Source organism: Taudactylus pleione, unplaced genomic scaffold (assembly GCF_031769625.1).
Source record: "Taudactylus pleione unplaced genomic scaffold, aTauple2 ptg001616l, whole genome shotgun sequence".
NCBI lineage: Eukaryota > Metazoa > Chordata > Amphibia > Anura > Myobatrachidae > Taudactylus > Taudactylus pleione.
Window position 1 is genome coordinate 453,661 of NW_028286013.1, and position 17,646 is coordinate 471,306.

The 17,646-nt window shown below is 48.7% G+C and overlaps 2 protein-coding genes across 3 annotated transcripts in view; one reads left to right on the forward strand and one right to left on the reverse strand.

Moving 5' to 3' along the window:
* The window catches only part of LOC148442112 (uncharacterized), a 119,271-nt gene that overhangs the window by 99,564 nt on the left and 2,061 nt on the right, over positions 1–17,646 (forward strand). Inside the window, exons 1-6 of one of the 2 annotated variants that reach the window (XM_088464222.1) lie at positions 134–242; positions 13,039–13,196; positions 13,740–13,922; positions 14,047–14,125; positions 14,246–14,343; positions 14,507–14,714. The exons of the other annotated variant lie outside the window; for it this stretch is intronic. Of the exons in view, the coding sequence (XP_088320348.1) occupies positions 13,119–13,196; positions 13,740–13,922; positions 14,047–14,125; positions 14,246–14,343; positions 14,507–14,714 (646 nt within the window). The 5' untranslated portion in view covers positions 134–242; positions 13,039–13,118. Of the gene's footprint in view, positions 1–133; positions 243–13,038; positions 13,197–13,739; positions 13,923–14,046; positions 14,126–14,245; positions 14,344–14,506; positions 14,715–17,646 lie in introns of those variants that run through there. 2 annotated transcript variants of the gene reach the window in all.
* Positions 1–17,646, reverse strand: part of LOC148442113 (uncharacterized) — a 97,248-nt gene that overhangs the window by 19,937 nt on the left and 59,665 nt on the right. The gene's annotated exons all lie outside the window — the stretch shown is intronic.

A 17,646-nucleotide genomic window follows, 5' to 3' on the forward strand; every position in this document is an offset into this window, starting at 1 on the left:
AGGTGCAGGTGGCTGCTAGATACAGGACGTCCTTCCTACTTTGTGCAGCCTAATTGGATACTCGCTGCTGCCAATCACCGCCCTGAGGGGAAAGAGAGGAGGGCGGTCACTTCGATTAGAGGGGCGGGGAAGACAGTAGCCATAGCTACACGGAGGAGAGAGGGGCGTGGCTATATAGAGGGGCGTGTCTTCTTCTATAACTGCAGCTTCCGGGTGACGGTCCCAGCAGGAATAAGCAGCAGGTGATGGTATTTATTGTTATTATACAGGGGGAGCAGACTGTGGTGCCTCATTATTATCATACAGGTATATCAGACACCAGTGTTCTACATAATACAGGTGCAACAGACCCTGGTGTTACTAGAATACAGCTGGAGCAGCCTTTAGTGCTACACTATGTATATACAGGTAGAGCAGACCCCAATGTTGGTCTAATACAGGTGGAGCAGAACTTTTTGTTACTATAATACAGCTGGAGCAGACTCTGGTGCTGCATTATCATTATACAGGTGACAACAACAGAAGCAGGAAGTTCTCTCTATATTTTGGGGCACTCACCCTACTAATAATAACACGTAACCTGTAATAGTGTCAGTAAGAAATGACCGAGGTGTTATCTGTATAGCGCAATAAGTCAGGAAATACACAGAATGTAACAGAAAGAGGATATAAAGCCTGGTCTAACCAGGGCCAATAACCCATCAGCACTGACCAGCTGTGTGATGGGAGAGGTATATACTGATTATCTGTATCATTTATGGCCAGACATATACATCATCACCCAGTGCTCAGAGGTATGGGGAATATATGTGTATATATATATATATACAGGTAATCACAGTAAGTGTAAGGAGGGAGATTCTCTCTGTATAATAAAGCGTCGGCCATCACCTGATTAATATGTTATTGTCTGACCTATCCAAGTGCTCATATCTGACATGGTGCATTCACATGTAACATACATAGAGTAATCCCATATATCTGACATGGTGCAGTCACATGTAACATACATAGAATAATCTCATATCTGACATGGTGCAGTCACATGTAACATACATAGAGTAATCTCATATATCTGACATGGTGCATTCACATGTAACATACATAGAATAATCTCATATCTGACATGGTGCAGTCACATGTAACATACATAGAGTAATACCATATATCTGAGTGGGCAGCAATATAATGATATATTAATTACTAATCTAATACAAGGTCTGTGAACTTTCCCAGGTATCCTTGTGGGACAATGTACATATAGCTGCATATAGTATAGGACACATGGGTTAGATCCCAAATGTAAGTATAAGCAATCTGCAACGAAACCCAGATATTACTGCAGCATAACATCTAGTTAATGGTGACATATAGCATCTAGTTATACAGCATTGCAGGTTACCACGGTGACCTATAGCATCTAGTTATACAGCATTGCAGGTTACCACGGTGACATATAGCATCTAGTTATACAGCATTGCAGGTTACCACGGTGACACATAGCATCTAGTTATACAGCATTGCAGGTTACCACGGTGACACATAACATCTAGTTATACAGCATTGCAGGTTACCATGGTGACATATAGCATCTAGTTATACAGCATTGCAGGTTACCACGGTGACATATAGCGTCTAGTTATACAGCATTGCAGGTTACCACGGTGACATATAGCGTCTAGTTATACAGCATTGCAGGTTACCACGGTGACACATAACATCTAGTTATACAGCATTGCAGGTTACCATGGTGACATATAGCATCTAGTTATACAGCATTGCAGGTTACCACGGTGACACATAGCATCTAGTTATACAGCATTGCAGGTTACCACGGTGACACATAGCATCTAGTTATACAGCATTGCAGGTTACCACGGTGACACATAGCATCTAGTTATACAGCATTGCAGGTTACCACGGTGACACATAACATCTAGTTATACAGCATTGCAGGTTACCATGGTGACATATAGCATCTAGTTATACAGCATTGCAGGTTACCACGGTGACATATAGCGTCTAGTTATACAGCATTGCAGGTTACCACGGTGACACATAACATCTAGTTATACAGCATTGCAGGTTACCATGGTGACATATAGCATCTAGTTATACAGCATTGCAGGTTACCACGGTGACACATAGCATCTAGTTATACAGCATTGCAGGTTACCACGGTGACACATAGCATCTAGTTATACAGCATTGCAGGTTACCACGGTGACATATAGCAGCCAGTTATACAGCATTGCAGGTTACCATGGTGACATATAGCAGCCAGTTGTTACTAAGGTAAAAGTAATAAGCCTTTCCTGCACTTGTGATGTACTAAGCAGCTCAGTAGTGTAAGGATAGGATATAATATGATTATACCGAGCGCTGATATTTATGTGGAGGTAATCCTTATTTATAAAGAAGAAATACACATACATAAATCAGCACAAGCACTGAGATTATGTGTATAGCTCTTGTATGAATATGTGGAAGGACGGGTCCCTGTGAGGGTAATGTGGAACGGCAATCACAAGGTGATCTGTCCCTACCGTACCCTAAGATGGTCGTCTTCTTCTTCCCGGATGCGGTCCGGTACATACCCGGCAGGTACGCCTGTATTGCCAGTTCTGTGCTCAGTCTGATGCCTGATAAGATGAGGCAAGGTTACCGATGATGGTTTGCGCTGGACTCATAGCATATACAGCGTGTTGAATTGCGTTGCCGCTGGATGACGTCACTGGCCGCCCAATGTTAGAGAGGGAAGTTTTCAGTTAATCTCCATCCATAGCCATCTCGTACCCAACGCGTTTCACATGGTTTGGTGTTTTCTCAGGGATAGGGCTGATCTTCCATGTGTCCATATTTATACTAGACTCTAAAAAATCATACAGAACGTAGCAGCTGTAGCTCGTGGTCAGTACCCTTAGTAGGTGGTTATTAGTGTTACATATAATACAGGTGGAGCAGACCCTGATGTTACATATAATACAGCTGGAGCAGTCACTGCTCGGTGGGTAACAGACTATAGAGAAAGAGAGGTGTCCGGCGCACTCAGACCCCCATACAGAACATATTAGCTGTAGCTGGCGGTCCGTACCTTCAGTAGGTGGTTATTAGTGTTACATATAATACAGGTGGAGCAGACCCTGGTGGTGTTCGGTGGGTAACAGACTATAGAGAAAGGGAGGTGTCCGATGCACTCAGACCCCCCATACAGAACGTAGCAGCTGTAGGTGGTGGTCAGTACCCTCAGTAGGTGGTTATTAGTGTGGAAGTGACAGAATACACAGAGAGACACCATAGTGTACACCGGGTGATGTATAAGATGCACAGACGTCCTCTGTAATAGGCCCTGCTGAGTCCTCACCTGTCTGAAGCTTTCTTACGCTGAGTACGCACTAGCGCAGATCGGAGCGAAATATCGCGTCAGTCTATTGTGTACCCATGATATGTGCTCAGTAAGGCTGTGTACATTGTATAGTGTGTACCCATGGTATGTGCGCTCAGTAAGGCTGTGTACATTGTATAGTGTGTACCCATGGTATGTGCGCTCAGTAAGGCTGTGTACATTGTCTAGTGTGTACCCATGATATGTGCGCTCAGTAAGGCTGTGTACATTGTATAGTGTGTACCCATGGTATGTGCGCTCAGTAAGGCTGTGTACATTGTATAGTGTGTACCCATGGTATGTGCGCTCAGTAAGGCTGTGTACATTGTATAGTGTGTACCCATGGTATGTGCTCTCAGTAAGGCTGTGTACATTCTATAGTGTGTACCCATGATATGTGCGCTCATTATGGCTGTGTACATTGTATAGTGTGTACCCATGATATGTGCGCTCAGTAAGGCTGTGTACATTGTATAGTGTGTACCCATGATATGTGCGCTCAGTAAGGCTGTGTACATTGTATAGTGTGTACCCATGATATGTGTGCTCAGTAAGGCTGTGTACATTGTATAGTGTGTACCCATGGTATGTGTGCTCAGTAAGGCTGTGTACATTGTATAGTGTGTACCCATGATATGTGCGCTCAGTAAGGCTGTGTACATTGTATAATGTGTACCCATGGTATGTGCTCAGTAAGGCTGTGTGCATTGTATAGTGTGTACCCATGATATGTGCGCTCAGTAAGGCTGTACATTGTGTAGTGTGTACCCATGGTATGTGCGCTCAGTAAGGCTGTGTACATTGTATAGTGTGTACCCATGGTATGTGTGCTTAGTAAGGCTGTGTACATTGTATAATGTTTACCCATGATATGTGCCCTCAGTAAGGCTGTGTACATTGTCTAGTGTGTACCCATGATATGTGCACTCAGTAAGGCTGTGTACATTGTATAGTGTGTACCCATGATATGTGCGCTCAGTAAGGCTGTGTACATTGTATAGTGTGTACCCATGATATGTGCGCTCAGTAAGGCTGTGTACATTGTATAGTGTGTACCCATGATATGTGCGCTCAGTAAGGCTGTGTACATTGTATAGTGTATACCCATGGTATGTGTGCTCTGTAAGGCTGTGTACATTGTATAGTGTGTACCCATGATATGTGCGCTCAGTAAGGCTGTGTACATTGTCTAGTGTGTGCCCATGGTATGTGCGCTCAGTAAGGCTGTGTACATTGTCTAGTGTGTGCCCATGGTATGTGCGCTCAGTAAGGCTGTGTACATTGTATAATGTGTAGCCATGGTATGTGCGCTCAGTAAGGCTGTGTACATTGTATAGTGTGTACCCATGATGTGTGCTCAGCAAGGCTGTGTACATTGTATAGTGTGTACCCATGATATGTGCGCTCAGTAAGGCTGTACATTGTCTAGTGTGTACCCATGGTATGTGTGCTCAGCAAGGCTGTGTACATTGTATAGTGTGTACCCATGATATGTGCGCTCAGTAAGGCTGTGTACATTGTATAGTGTGTACCCATGGTATGTGTGCTCAGTAAGGCTGTGTACATTGTATAGTGTGTACCCATGGTATGTGCGCTCAGTAAGGCTGTGTACATTGTATAGTGTGTACCCATGGTATGTGCGCTCAGTAAGGCTGTGTACATTGTATAGTGTGTACCCATGATATGTGCGCTCAGTAAGGCTGTGTACATTGTATAGTGTGTACCCATGGTATGTGCTCAGTAAGGCTGTGTACATTGTATAGTGTGTACCCATGGTATGTGCTTAGTAAGGCTGTGTACATTGTATAGTGTGTACCCATGATATGTGTGCTCAGTAAGGCTGTGTACATTGTCTAGTGTGTACCCATGATATGTGCACTCAGTAAGGCTGTGTACATTGTATAGTGTGTACCCATGGTATGTGCGCTCAGTAAGGCTGTGTACATTGTATAGTGTGTACCCATGATATGTGCGCTCAGTAAGGCTGTGTACATTGTATAGTGTATACCCATGGTATGTGTGCTCAGTAAGGCTGTGTACATTGTATAGTGTGTACCCATGATATGTGCGCTCAGAAGGCTGTGTACATTGTCTAGTGTGTGCCCATGGTATGTGCGCTCAGTAAGGCTGTGTACATTGTCTAGTGTGTGCCCATGGTATGTGCGCTCAGTAACGCTGTGTACATTGTATAATGTGTACCCATGGTATGTGTGCTCAGTAAGGCTGTGTACATTGTATAGTGTGTACCCATGATATGTGCGCTCAGTAAGGCTGTGTACATTGTCTAGTGTGTGCCCATGGTATGTGCGCTCAGTAACGCTGTGTACATTGTATAATGTGTGCCCATGGTATGTGCGCTCAGTAAGGCTGTGTACATTGTATAGTGTGTACCCATGATATGTGCGCTCAGTAAGGCTGTGTACATTGTATAGTGTGTACCCATGGTATGTGCGCTCAGTAAGGCTGTGTACATTGTATAGTGTGTACCCATGGTATGTGCGCTCAGTAAGGCTGTGTACATTGTCTAGTGTGTGCCCATGGTATGTGCGCTCAGTAACGCTGTGTACATTGTATAATGTGTGCCCATGGTATGTGCGCTCAGTAAGGCTGTGTACATTGTATAGTGTGTACCCATGGTATGTGCGCTCAGTAAGGCTGTGTACATTGTATAGTGTGTACCCATGGTATGTGCGCTCAGTAAGGCTGTGTACATTGTATAGTGTGTACCCATGATATGTGCGCTCAGTAAGGCTGTGTACATTGTATAGTGTGTACCCATGGTATGTGCTCAGTAAGGCTGTGTACATTGTATAGTGTGTACCCATGATATGTGCGCTCAGTAAGGCTGTGTACATTGTATAGTGTGTACCCATGATATGTGCGCTCAGTAAGGCTGTGCACACATTGTCAAATCTGTCTGATGGGATGGAAAATCTGGTCTGTTTTCCAGTGTTTGGGACCTAATTTCTATTTTCTACTTCAGGGTCCATAGGGTATCCACAGGATACCTTGGGTATAGGTGTGACGTCAGTCGCTGGGCACCATAGAGTTAAGCTTTTCAGCCTCCCAGGATGCACTAGGGTCCCCCTCCTATACCCCGCCCCCGAGCCAAGGCACCTCAGTTTAGTTTGGTGCCCGGCCGGCGTCGGGTGCACCTGTCGGAGTGGGGGCTAGAAGAGCCCCTGAAGCTTTCTTCAGTGCAGCTGTGGCTGCACATCTGGATGTACAGCATGGACAGTCAGTCCTGACGTCCATGCTGTCTTCCCTACACCCCCGCCGGTACCGATCCGGGGATGCTGGTGAGCATCTGGGGTCACAGCTAGCGGTGACCCCAGATGTTCCGGACCATGGCCGGATCCAAGGGGGACAAAGGTAAGCAGCGGGGTCCCGCGGTGGGTCCCCGCTGGTCACATGGTCCTAAGTCCCCAGGCAGGGGGCTCCCTGGGGACTGGCTGCAGCGTGGAGCCAGGCGACCAACCTGCGCTTTCCACTACCCCCTGGGACAGCGGACCACAGCAGAGCGGTAGCGCTGCGGCGTCCCAGGGGTTAAATGCATGCCAGGGGAGCGCGCCTTCCCTGTCTCACAGCCGGCGCCTCCCCCGCTGCACACAGCCCTCTCTGTATGCTGCCGACTGGTCCTGTGGCAGCGCTCCTCCCCCAGGCCAGCCTCCTCTCTGCTCCTCGGCGGCCATCTTCTCCAGAACGCATGGTGAACGCTGCTGGAAGCGCTGGACGGAAGCATCGTGGTCTGGGTCCCCCCGCATACCTCTCCTCCGCTGTGGTCAGGTCTGTGTATGCAGCGTTGTGTCCTACCAGGCCCTGTGTCTGCGTAGTTGAGTGATCAGCACTGTTAGTGCAGGAATTGATTTTCTTTGCATTGTATGTGACTGTGCTAGCGCTGCTGCCTGTAACTTTTCTCTAAACTGTCAGCTTTATTACTGTCCCTGTTCTTTCTGCTAAGCCCTTGCGGTGCGGTGCTGCAGGGTGGTCTCTCGCCTATTTAAGTTATAATTGGTGAGAGAGGTCACATACGTGGTGCCATCATGTCCGAAAGTGATTTTCCCCTCCGGCTACAGTGTACTACGTGTAAAGTACCGTTAGCGGAGGGGGAGGGTAGCGCGGAGGGCCTTTGCCGGCAGTGTTTGACCATGGCGCGGCCTCTTACGGTTACAGCACCGGTACAGGAGCCGCCCTGGGCTTGTTTCGCTCAGGCGCTTACAGCCTTAGTGGGCCAGTTAGCTCCGCAGCCCGCGTTTACACCGATGGGTTTATCCCAGCAGTCAGTGGTGTCGTCACCCATGCAGGGTTTCCCACGACAATTGGTGGTGCCCCACAGTCTCCCTATTTCCCCGCTCCCGGTTTCTCAGGAGCCAGCGTGGGTTAACTCCCTGACGAGTTCTGTACAGCACTTGTCGGATGTGTTGCAAGGGGAGTCTGTGATGCGGCCGCATAAACGGCCGGTGGCGTCTCTGTCGGCTCCTTATGAGGATGACGAGGGGACGTCTGATGATGGGGAGATTCTGGATCCTTACGATCAGGAACCTCTCCATACTAAGGACGCTGATGCTAAGTCCAAAGTATATATTCCTGGACTTATTCGGGCGGTCCGCACAGCCTTGGTGATTGAGGACGAAGTTCCCCCTGCGGCTAAATCTAAGTATGCCTTTTTCAAGGATGTGAAGGGCGATGCCACAGTCTTTCCTCTTTCGGGTCAGTTGGTGGACCATTTAGAGGAGGCGTGGAAACAGCCTGGCAAAAGATACCAGCTGCAGAGACGCCTGGCGGTGGCTTATCCATTCGCGGATAATTATTTTGCAAAGTGGGAATCCCCTCCACAGGTGGATTCTCACGTGACCCGTCTTGTCCGTAGTGCCACATTGCCGATGCCATCCATGTCCTCCCTTAAGGATGCTACGGACCGCAAGGTGGAAATCTACCTGAAGTCCGCTTATTCCCTTGCGGGGGGGCAGCACGGCCGGCTATGGCCATTTGCTGGGTTGCCAGAGTGATGGAGCGCTGGGCGGATTCATTAGAGGCTTCTTTTGATTCCGACTGTCCGGCCGAACAGGCGGAGTTGATTGGCAATCTCCGTGATTCGGCCACCTACATCAAGGAGGCAGCCCTAGACATTAGTACTCTGGTGTCTAGGATTTCTTCAGCAGCGGTAGCTGCTCGTCGCACCTTGTGGCTGCGATCCTGGAAGGCGGACGCAGATTCCAAAAAGGGTCTGGAGGCGTTGCCGTTTACCGGAGAAGTTCTCTTCGGTCCGGATCTGGATAAGATTGTGGCCGCACTGGCGGCAGCCAAATCGGCTTGTCTCCCGTCGGCCGCTGCTCCTTCTGGTTCTGAACCATCGTCCTTTCGGTCATCTAGGGCCCAACCCACAGTCGTTTCCTCGACAGGCTAGTCCTAAGAAATCGGCCAAGCCCCGGAAGCAGGCATGGAGTACCAGACGTCCGGCCCCCAAGCCAGATGACAAGCCTGCGGCCTGACGGTCCGGGCCTCCCTTTGGGGGATTCCAGGGTGGGAGGCCGCCTGCTACAGTTCGCCCAGTGTTGGTCGACCACTACGACAGACACTTGGGTTCTGGAGGTGGTTTCCCACGGATACGCCCTCTCCTTCCGGCACAGACCCCCGGCTCGATTCTTCACCACGGGTCTACCATCAGACCGGAACAAGGCTACGGAGCTGCGGAAGGTATTGCACACTATGCTCCAGGCTGGAGTTATAGTGCCTGTTCCATTCTCCCAGAGGGGCCAGGGTTTCTATTCAAATCTATTTATGGTACAGAAACCCAATGGGTCATATCGTCCGATTCTCAACCTCAAAGCACTCAACAAGTCTTTGCGGGTCCCAAAGCTTCGGATGGAGACCCTACGGTCCATCATTCTGGCGCTGGAACCTGGGGACTAGATGGTGTCATTGGACATACAGGACGCTTACCTGCATGTCCCTATTCTTTTGCGCCATCAACAGTTCCTCAGGTTTGCAATCCGCAGCGACCACTTCCGGTTTCGGGCGTTACCTTTTGGCCTGGCGACAGCACCACGTGTTTTCACCAAGGTGATGGCGGTCATGGCGGCTTCTCTGCGTCTGCAGGGAGTCCGCATGTTGCCGTACTTGGACGACCTGTTATTGGTGGCAGGATCTCCAGAGCTCCTGTTACGCCACTTGGACCTGACCATTGCACTGCTGCAACGGCACGGCTGGCTAATCAACTGGCAGAAGTCCACTCTAATCCCGTCTCGGAGGATTCTGCATCTTGGAGCCTTATTGGACTCGGGACAGCAAAGAATCTTCGTGACGGAGGACAAGATCTCTGCTTTACAGTCAAGGGTGCGCAGTTGTCTGCACAGCCGCCGGGTGTCCTTACACTCGGCGATGAGGTTACTGGGCTCCATGGTGTCGGTGTTCGACATGGTGGAATACGCCCAGTTTCACTCCAGACCTCTGCAGCACCTGATCCTGTCCAAGTGGAATGGGCTGCCTCAGTCTCTGAAGTCCCAGACGATTGTGCTCACCCCGGAGGTTCGCCTGTCCCTTGTGTGCTGGTTACAGACGACCCACCTCAACAAGGGACGTCCGTTCTGGGTTCCAAATTGGGTCCTGTTGACAACGGACGCCAGTCTTCGGGGCTGGGGAGCAGTTTCGGGTCTACACTTGTTCCAGGGCAGGTGGACGCCGACAGAAGCGGAGCTTCCAATAAATATCTTGGAACTCCGTGCGGTCTTCAATGCTCTCCAGCAGGCACAGCGGTTTCTCCAGGGTCACCCGGTGCAGGTCCAGTCGGACAACGCTACCACCGTGGCCTACATAAACAGGCAAGGAGGAACTCGCAGTTGGGCGGCTCTCGTAGAGGTCTCTCGGATCCTGGTTTGGCCGGAGCGCAATCTTCCGGCCACATCAGCGGTCTTCATCCCGGGAGTGCTAAATTGGGAGGCGGACTTTCTAAGTCGCCAGGACGTTCATCCGGGGGAATGGTCCCTGCACCCGAACGTTTTTCAACTACTGGTGGACAGGTGGGGTCTTCCAGAAATCGACCTCATGGTGTACGGGTCTCGCACAAGAGACGAAGGGGCGTCACTGGTGGATGCTCTGTCCATCCGGTGGACGTTCCGGTTCGCATACCTGTTCCCTCCGGTCTCCCTTCTTCCACGGGTAATCCGGAAATTCAAACAGGAAGGAGGGATGCTCCTGCTGATAGCTCCCGCGTGGCCCAGACGGCACTGGTTCTCAGACCTTCAGGGTCTGTCCGTGGACAGTCCTCTGCGGTTGCCGCTACGACCGGACCTTCTGTCTCAGGGTCCTTGTCTTCACCCGGACCTGACTCGGCTGTCTTTGACGGCGTGGCTGTTGAGACGGCCATGCTGAGGTCCCGGGGGTTTTCCAGCTCTGTGGTGCGTACCATGTTACGAGCTCGGAAACCGTCTTCCGCGAAGATATACCATCGCGTGTGGCATACGTTCTTCCAGTGGTGTCGACCGAGAGGTTATGCACCGCGGGAGTTTCGTCTGTCTCGGATTCTCTCCTTCCTGCAAGCGGGACTAGATCATGGGCTTCGCCTTGCTTCTTTGAAGGTACAGGTTTCGGCCCTATCTGTCTGGTTTCACCGTAGGATTGCTACAATCCCGGATGTGCGCACCTTTATGCAAGGTGTTCTCCGCATTCAGCCGTCCTTTCTTCCACCCGTGGCGCCTTGGGATTTGGCTGTGGTCCTGAGGGCTCTCCAAGGACCACCGTTTGAACCACTGGGCTCAGTGGATCTTAAATGGCTAACAGCTAAGACTGTTTTCCTTCTGGCCATTGCTTCGGCCAGACGTGTTTCTGAGTTAGGGGCTCTTTCTTGTAGACCCCCTTTCTTGGTTTTTCATGGGAACAGGGCAGTGCTCCGCACTCGGCCCGAGTTTCTTCCCAAAGTTGTTTCCCAGTTTCATGTTAACGAGGAAATCGTTGTTCCGGCCTTTAACTCACCGGGTCTTTCCGTGGGTGAGGCCTCTTTGGATGTTGTGCGGGCCTTAAGGACTTATGTTGACCACACTTCTTCGTTTAGGAAGTCGGACGCTTTGTTTGTCCTCTATGGCTTCCGTAAAAAGGGTTGGCCTGCTTCAAAGCAAACTTTGGCAGCCTGGATCCGTATGGCTATTTCTGAAGCTTATCTTCATGAAGGCCTACCGGTCCCTCCTTCTCTGAAGGCTCATTCCACTAGGTCTGTGGGTCCTTCGTGGGCAGCTCGACGTGGTGCCTCGGCAGTTCAGATCTGCAAGGCTGCTACGTGGTCCTCTGTCCATACCTTCGTGAGGTATTACAGGTTTGACACCTTCGCCTCTCAGGATGCTTCCTTCGGGCGGCGGATTCTCCTTTCAGCACAGGAGCGTCCTCACCCTTAAAGGATACTGCTTGGGGAAATCCCCAAGGTATCCTGTGGATACCCTATGGACCCTGAAGTAGAAAATATGAGATATGGTAAGAACTTACCCTTGTTATCTCTATTTCTACGAAGTCCATAGGGTTCCACAGGACTCCCGCCCTGTCGCACCTGTGCTGCAGATGGGCTATGCTCTGGTCACCGGTTTTCCGTCTCCCTCTGGTGAGAATGTGATTCTTGTATGTGTCCAGATCTTTTTTCTCTCTCTTCCTTCTCCTCCTCCAGCCTATGGCTTGATAACTAACTGAGGTGCCTTGGCTCGGGGGCGGGGTATAGGAGGGGGACCCTAGTGCATCCTGGGAGGCTGAAAAGCTTAACTCTATGGTGCCCAGCGACTGACGTCACACCTATACCCAAGGTATCCTGTGGAACACTATGGACTTTGTAGAAATAGAGATAACAAGGGTAAGTTCTTACCATATCTCATATTATTTGCTCCCATACATTACCAGATTATCCTTCCCACCAGACAGATTGAATAGACATATTTATAGGTATGTACGCAGCCTTACGAAGGCACCTGTGCTCCCACAAGGAGATATGGAAAACATGTACTGTTAGGGATCCCTAGGGACCAGAGATGGGAAACACTGTTCTAGATCTTCAGTGTGTATGTGATTACCCTCTACCCTATGCTACATGCCCATAGCCTGCAGGATTGTCACACATGTAACGTACATCCTGGTAGGCTAACTATGTATTCCAGCATGACAGGGAATTCTGGGACTTATGGTTCCACTACAACTGCAGAGTCACATACTGTACCAGACAGCTGACACTCAGTACTTATTGCAGATACAAGAGCAGAGAAAACAAGTCACTCAGATATTGGGAGACAGAGGCATAGGGAAAGTATGTGATATCAGTGTGACCTGTGTATAGTGATCAGTGTGTATCAGGTGCGTGCTATCAGTGTGACCTGTGTATAGTGATCAGTGTGTATCAGGTGCGTGCTATCAGTGTGACCTGTGTATAGTGATCAGTGTGTATCAGGTGTGTGCTATCAGTGTGACCTGTGTATAGTGATAATCAATGTGTATCAGGTGTGTGATATCAGTGTAACCTGTGTATAGTGATCAGTGTGTATCAGGTGTGATATCAGTGTGACCTGTGTATAGTGATCAGTGTGTATCAGGTGTGTGATATGGCTTGTGGAAGAGGAGTGCTTAAGAGTTACTTGAATATGATACATATACTTATATATTTATTATATTATATTTATTCCTAGACAAGTAAAGGACCAGAAAATCTTTACTAGAAGTCACGTGAGGGTGAGACGTGTCCTGTATAACTCACTGATCACTGAGGATGGACACGGACAGGAGTCACATGACTGAGAGGATTCTAAATCTCACCCTGGAGATCATCTACCTGCTGACTGGGGAGGTGAGAGTTTCTGGGAGTGTCATAGTGACATCACTTATATCTATAGTAACAATACAGGGATATGACTGGGGAGGTGAGAGGGTCTAGGAGTGTCATAGTGACATCACTTATATCTATAGTAACAATACAGGGACATTACTGGGGAGGTGAGGGGATCTGGGAGTGTCATAGTGACATCACTTATATCTATAGTAATAATACAGGGACATGACTGGGGAGGTGACGGGATCTGGGTGTCACTATGACATCACATATCTATAGTAATAATACAGGGACATGACTGGGGAGGTTAGGGGATCTGGGAGTGTCACAGTGACATAACTTATATCTATAGTAATAATACAGGGACATGACTGGGGAGTTGAGGGGATCTGGGAGTATCACAGTGACATCACATCTATATAATACAGGGACATGACTGGTGTGGTATCTGGTAGTGTCACCATTTATATCTATAGTAATAATAATACAGGGACATGACTGGGGAGGTGAGAGGATCTGGGAGTATATGCAGTGATATTTGGTATTTTCCCCAAAACACAGGGTTACACAGTAGTAAAGAAGACATTTGGTGAGTGTGAGACACCTAGCAGCCATCCCTATGTGTCAGGAGGACTGAGCAGGACCCAGAGCCTCATCACGGTGCCTCCACCTCACTCACTGATACATGAGAGACACAAGATCCTGAACCTCACAAACAAGATAATTCTACTGCTGAAAGGAGAGGTGACTGCTGGGAATGGGACATTATACAGTAACACCAGGGGATGTGTCTGGGTGATGACTGTATCATTGTGTGTGTCAGGTTCCTATAAGGTGTCAGGATGTCACTGTCTATGTCTCCATGCAGGAGGAGGAGTATATAGAGGAACACAGGGGTCTGTACAAGGACGTGATGATGGAGAATCACTGGCCCCTCACATCACTGGGTAAGAGGAGACTGTCATTTATTGTACAGGGGAGAGCAGGTATGGGGGGCCCCCTATATACACACATCGTCTGATAATCACATGTGTACAATGTACTCTGTCACTGTGTATCTCTTACAGATGGACCCAGTAACAGAAATACCCCAGAGAGGTGTTCCCGTCCTCTTGATTCACAGGATTGTACAGAGGAGAATCACAGGATCCCACAGGAGCATCAGGTAGATGGGATTTAGGATCTCACCAATACACTATAGTGACTCTCATTATATGATCTGTACAGAAGCTGTGTATATTATTTTCTGTGATTTTTCTACTTAATGTGAATTAATTAAAGCAGACATTTTTAAACTTATTTGCTTTTAATTTTGGGGGGTTTCTTAGGGTGAAGGTCTGGCTGATAATAAGGCAGAAGATATAGAGGGAGAAGAAGAGACGTATGTGACTGATATGAAGGCAGAAGATATAGAGAGAGAAGAAGAGACGTATGTGACTGATAATAAGCCAGAAGATGGAGAGAGAGAAGAAGAGACGTATGTGAGGGGTGATCAGCAGTGTAAGGAGGAGGAAATCCCTACAGATATCAGCACAGGTGAATAATAAACACTTATTAAAGAAAAGAGTTATATATTCTCCTTTCTCAGTCACTACAACACGTTCTTATTATACACCCTCCTCTGTCAGTACAGAATAATGAGGAAAATGTATCTGCTCAGTGGGGGAGTCAGGAGACATAAGCCTCTAATATACTTCTACTCTATCCCCTCATGCCACTGTGTGTTACCGGCATAGAGATCTGACCAGTCTCCTCCCCACACTCTCTATTGTATCTCATACATCAGGAGCATCAGCCCCTATTATACTCCTGCTCTCCCCCTCACATCATGTCACTGTGTGTTACCATCCCAGAGATCTAACCAGTTTCCTCCCCACACTCTCTGGTGTATCTCATACATCAGGAGCCATCAGCCCCTATTATACTCCTGCTCTCCCCCTCACATCATGTCACTGTGTTACCAGCCCAGAGATCTGACCAGTCTCCTCCCCACACTCTCTGGTGTATCTCATACATCAGGAGCCATCAGCCCCTATTATACTCCTGTTCTCCCCCCTCACATCATGTCACTGTTACCAGCCCAGAGATCTGACCAGTCTCCTCCCCACACTCTTTGGTGTATCACATACATCAGGAGCCATCAGCCCCTATTATACTCCTGCTCTCCCCCTCACATCGTGTCACTGTGTGTTACCAGCCCAGAGATCTGACCAGTCTCCTCCCTACACTCTCTGGTGTATCATACATCAGGAGCCATCAGCCCCTATTATACTCCTGCTTTCCTCATCACAGCATGTCACTGTGTGTTACCTGCCCAGAGATCTGACCAGTCTCCTCCCCACACTCTCTGGTGTATCTCATACAGCAGGAGCCATCAGCCCCTATTATACTCCTGCTCTCCCCCTCACATCATGTCACTGTGTGTTACCAGCCCAGAGATCTGACCAGTCTCCTCCCTACACTCTCTGGTGTATCTCATACATCAGGAGCCATCAGCCCTATTGTACTACTGCTCTCCCCCTCACATCATGTCACTGTGTGTTACTAGCCCAGAGATCTGACCAGTCTCCTCCCTACACTCTCTGGTGTATCTCATACATCAGGAGCCATCAGCTTCTAATATACTCCTGCTCTCCCCCTCACATCATGTCACTGTGTGTTACCAGGCTAGAGATCTGTCCAGTCTCCTCCTCACACTCTCTGGTGTATCTCATACATCAGGAGCCATCAGCCCCTATTATACACCTGCTCTCCCCCTCACATCATGTCACTGTGTGTTACCAGCCCAGAGATCTGACCAGTCTCCTCCCTACACTCTCTGGTGTATCTCATACATCAGGAGCCATCAGCTTCTAATATACTCCTGCTCTCCCCCTCACATCATGTCACTGTGTGTTACCAGGCCAGAGATCTGACCAGTCTCCTCCCCACACTCTCTGGTGTATCTCATACATCAGGAGCCATCAGCCCCTATTATACTCCTGCTCCCCCCCTCACATCATGTCACTGTGTGTTACCAGCCCAGAGATCTGATCAGTCTCCTCCCCACACTCTCTGGTGTATCTCATACATCAGGAGCCATCAGCCCCTATTATACTCCTGCTCGCCTCCTCACATCATGTCACTGTGTGTTACCAGCCCAGAGATCTGACCAGTCTCCTCCCCACACTCTCTGGTGTATCTCATACATCAGGAGCCATCAGCCCCTATTATACACCTGCTCTCCCCCTCACATCATATCACTGTGTGTTACCAGCTCAGAGATCTGAGCAGTCTCCTTCCCACACTCTCTGGTGTATCTCATACATCAGGAGCCATCAGCCCCTATTATACTCCTGCTCTCCCCCTCACATCATGTCACTGTGTGTTACCAGCCCAGAGATCTGACCATTCTCCTCCCCACACTCTCTGGTGTATCTCATACATCAGGAGCCAGCAGCCCCTATTATACTCCTGCTCTCCTCCTCACATCATGTCACTGTGTGTTACCAGCCCAGATCTCTGACCAGACTCCTCCTCACACTCTCTGGTGTATCTCATACATCAGGAGCCATCAGCCCCTATTATACTCCTGCTCTCCTCCTCACATCATGTCACTGTGTGTTACCAGGCCAGAGATCTGACCAGTCTCCTCCCTGCACTATAAAACCTTATACTTACACATCACAACAAACTCCATGTATACACACACAAAACTATAAGCACACACTTATTATTGCACATTGCTTCCACCAATGCTTGTCTACAATGAATGACTCAGCCTATAATAGTAGTGTGACTGTGACAGTGGGACTGTGGCACCTGCGTGTGACCAGAGGGACATATAGTGGCTGTTGCACTGTTTCCATTTGCTACCTTTGTGTCCACCTGGAGACCTGTGAGTCGTGTAACCGGTGGCCAGGACATGCTGCTAGTGTACAGAGCTACTGTGCTTCCACGTCTCCAGTGTGTGTGAGAGAAGTGACTGGATGCCCAGTGTCACTGGCTTATCTGGTTTCCTCTCCCATGATAGTAGCTGGGGAATGTTACTCACCACATGTCACCATGGCTGGGTCTATGCCATCTGCTTGGTAATCCTGTAGTGTTTTATTTTATCTGTGCAGCAGGAGCCATATCTGCTGTATGTACAGTTATTGTAATAAAGTAGCTGTAGAATTGTTTGCAAATTCAAATTATACATCATGGACTAATATTATTATTATTAATCATTATTTATATGGAGTCCGCTTTGCATTACGCTGTATATAAACAGAACACATTGTAAGCCTAACAAGGGAATAGTGCAGAAAACTTACAGTACAAAACATTGTAGCACATGGGACACCAGCTATAACAACACTGCAGCTTATACAGTCACAGTAGCCACAGAAGCAGCACGGGCTGAGCCCAATGGTTCTGTGCTGCTTTTAGTATTGGGGAGGAGGCGTTAGTATAGGTCAGGGACGAGGGCCCTGTTCATTAGAGCTTA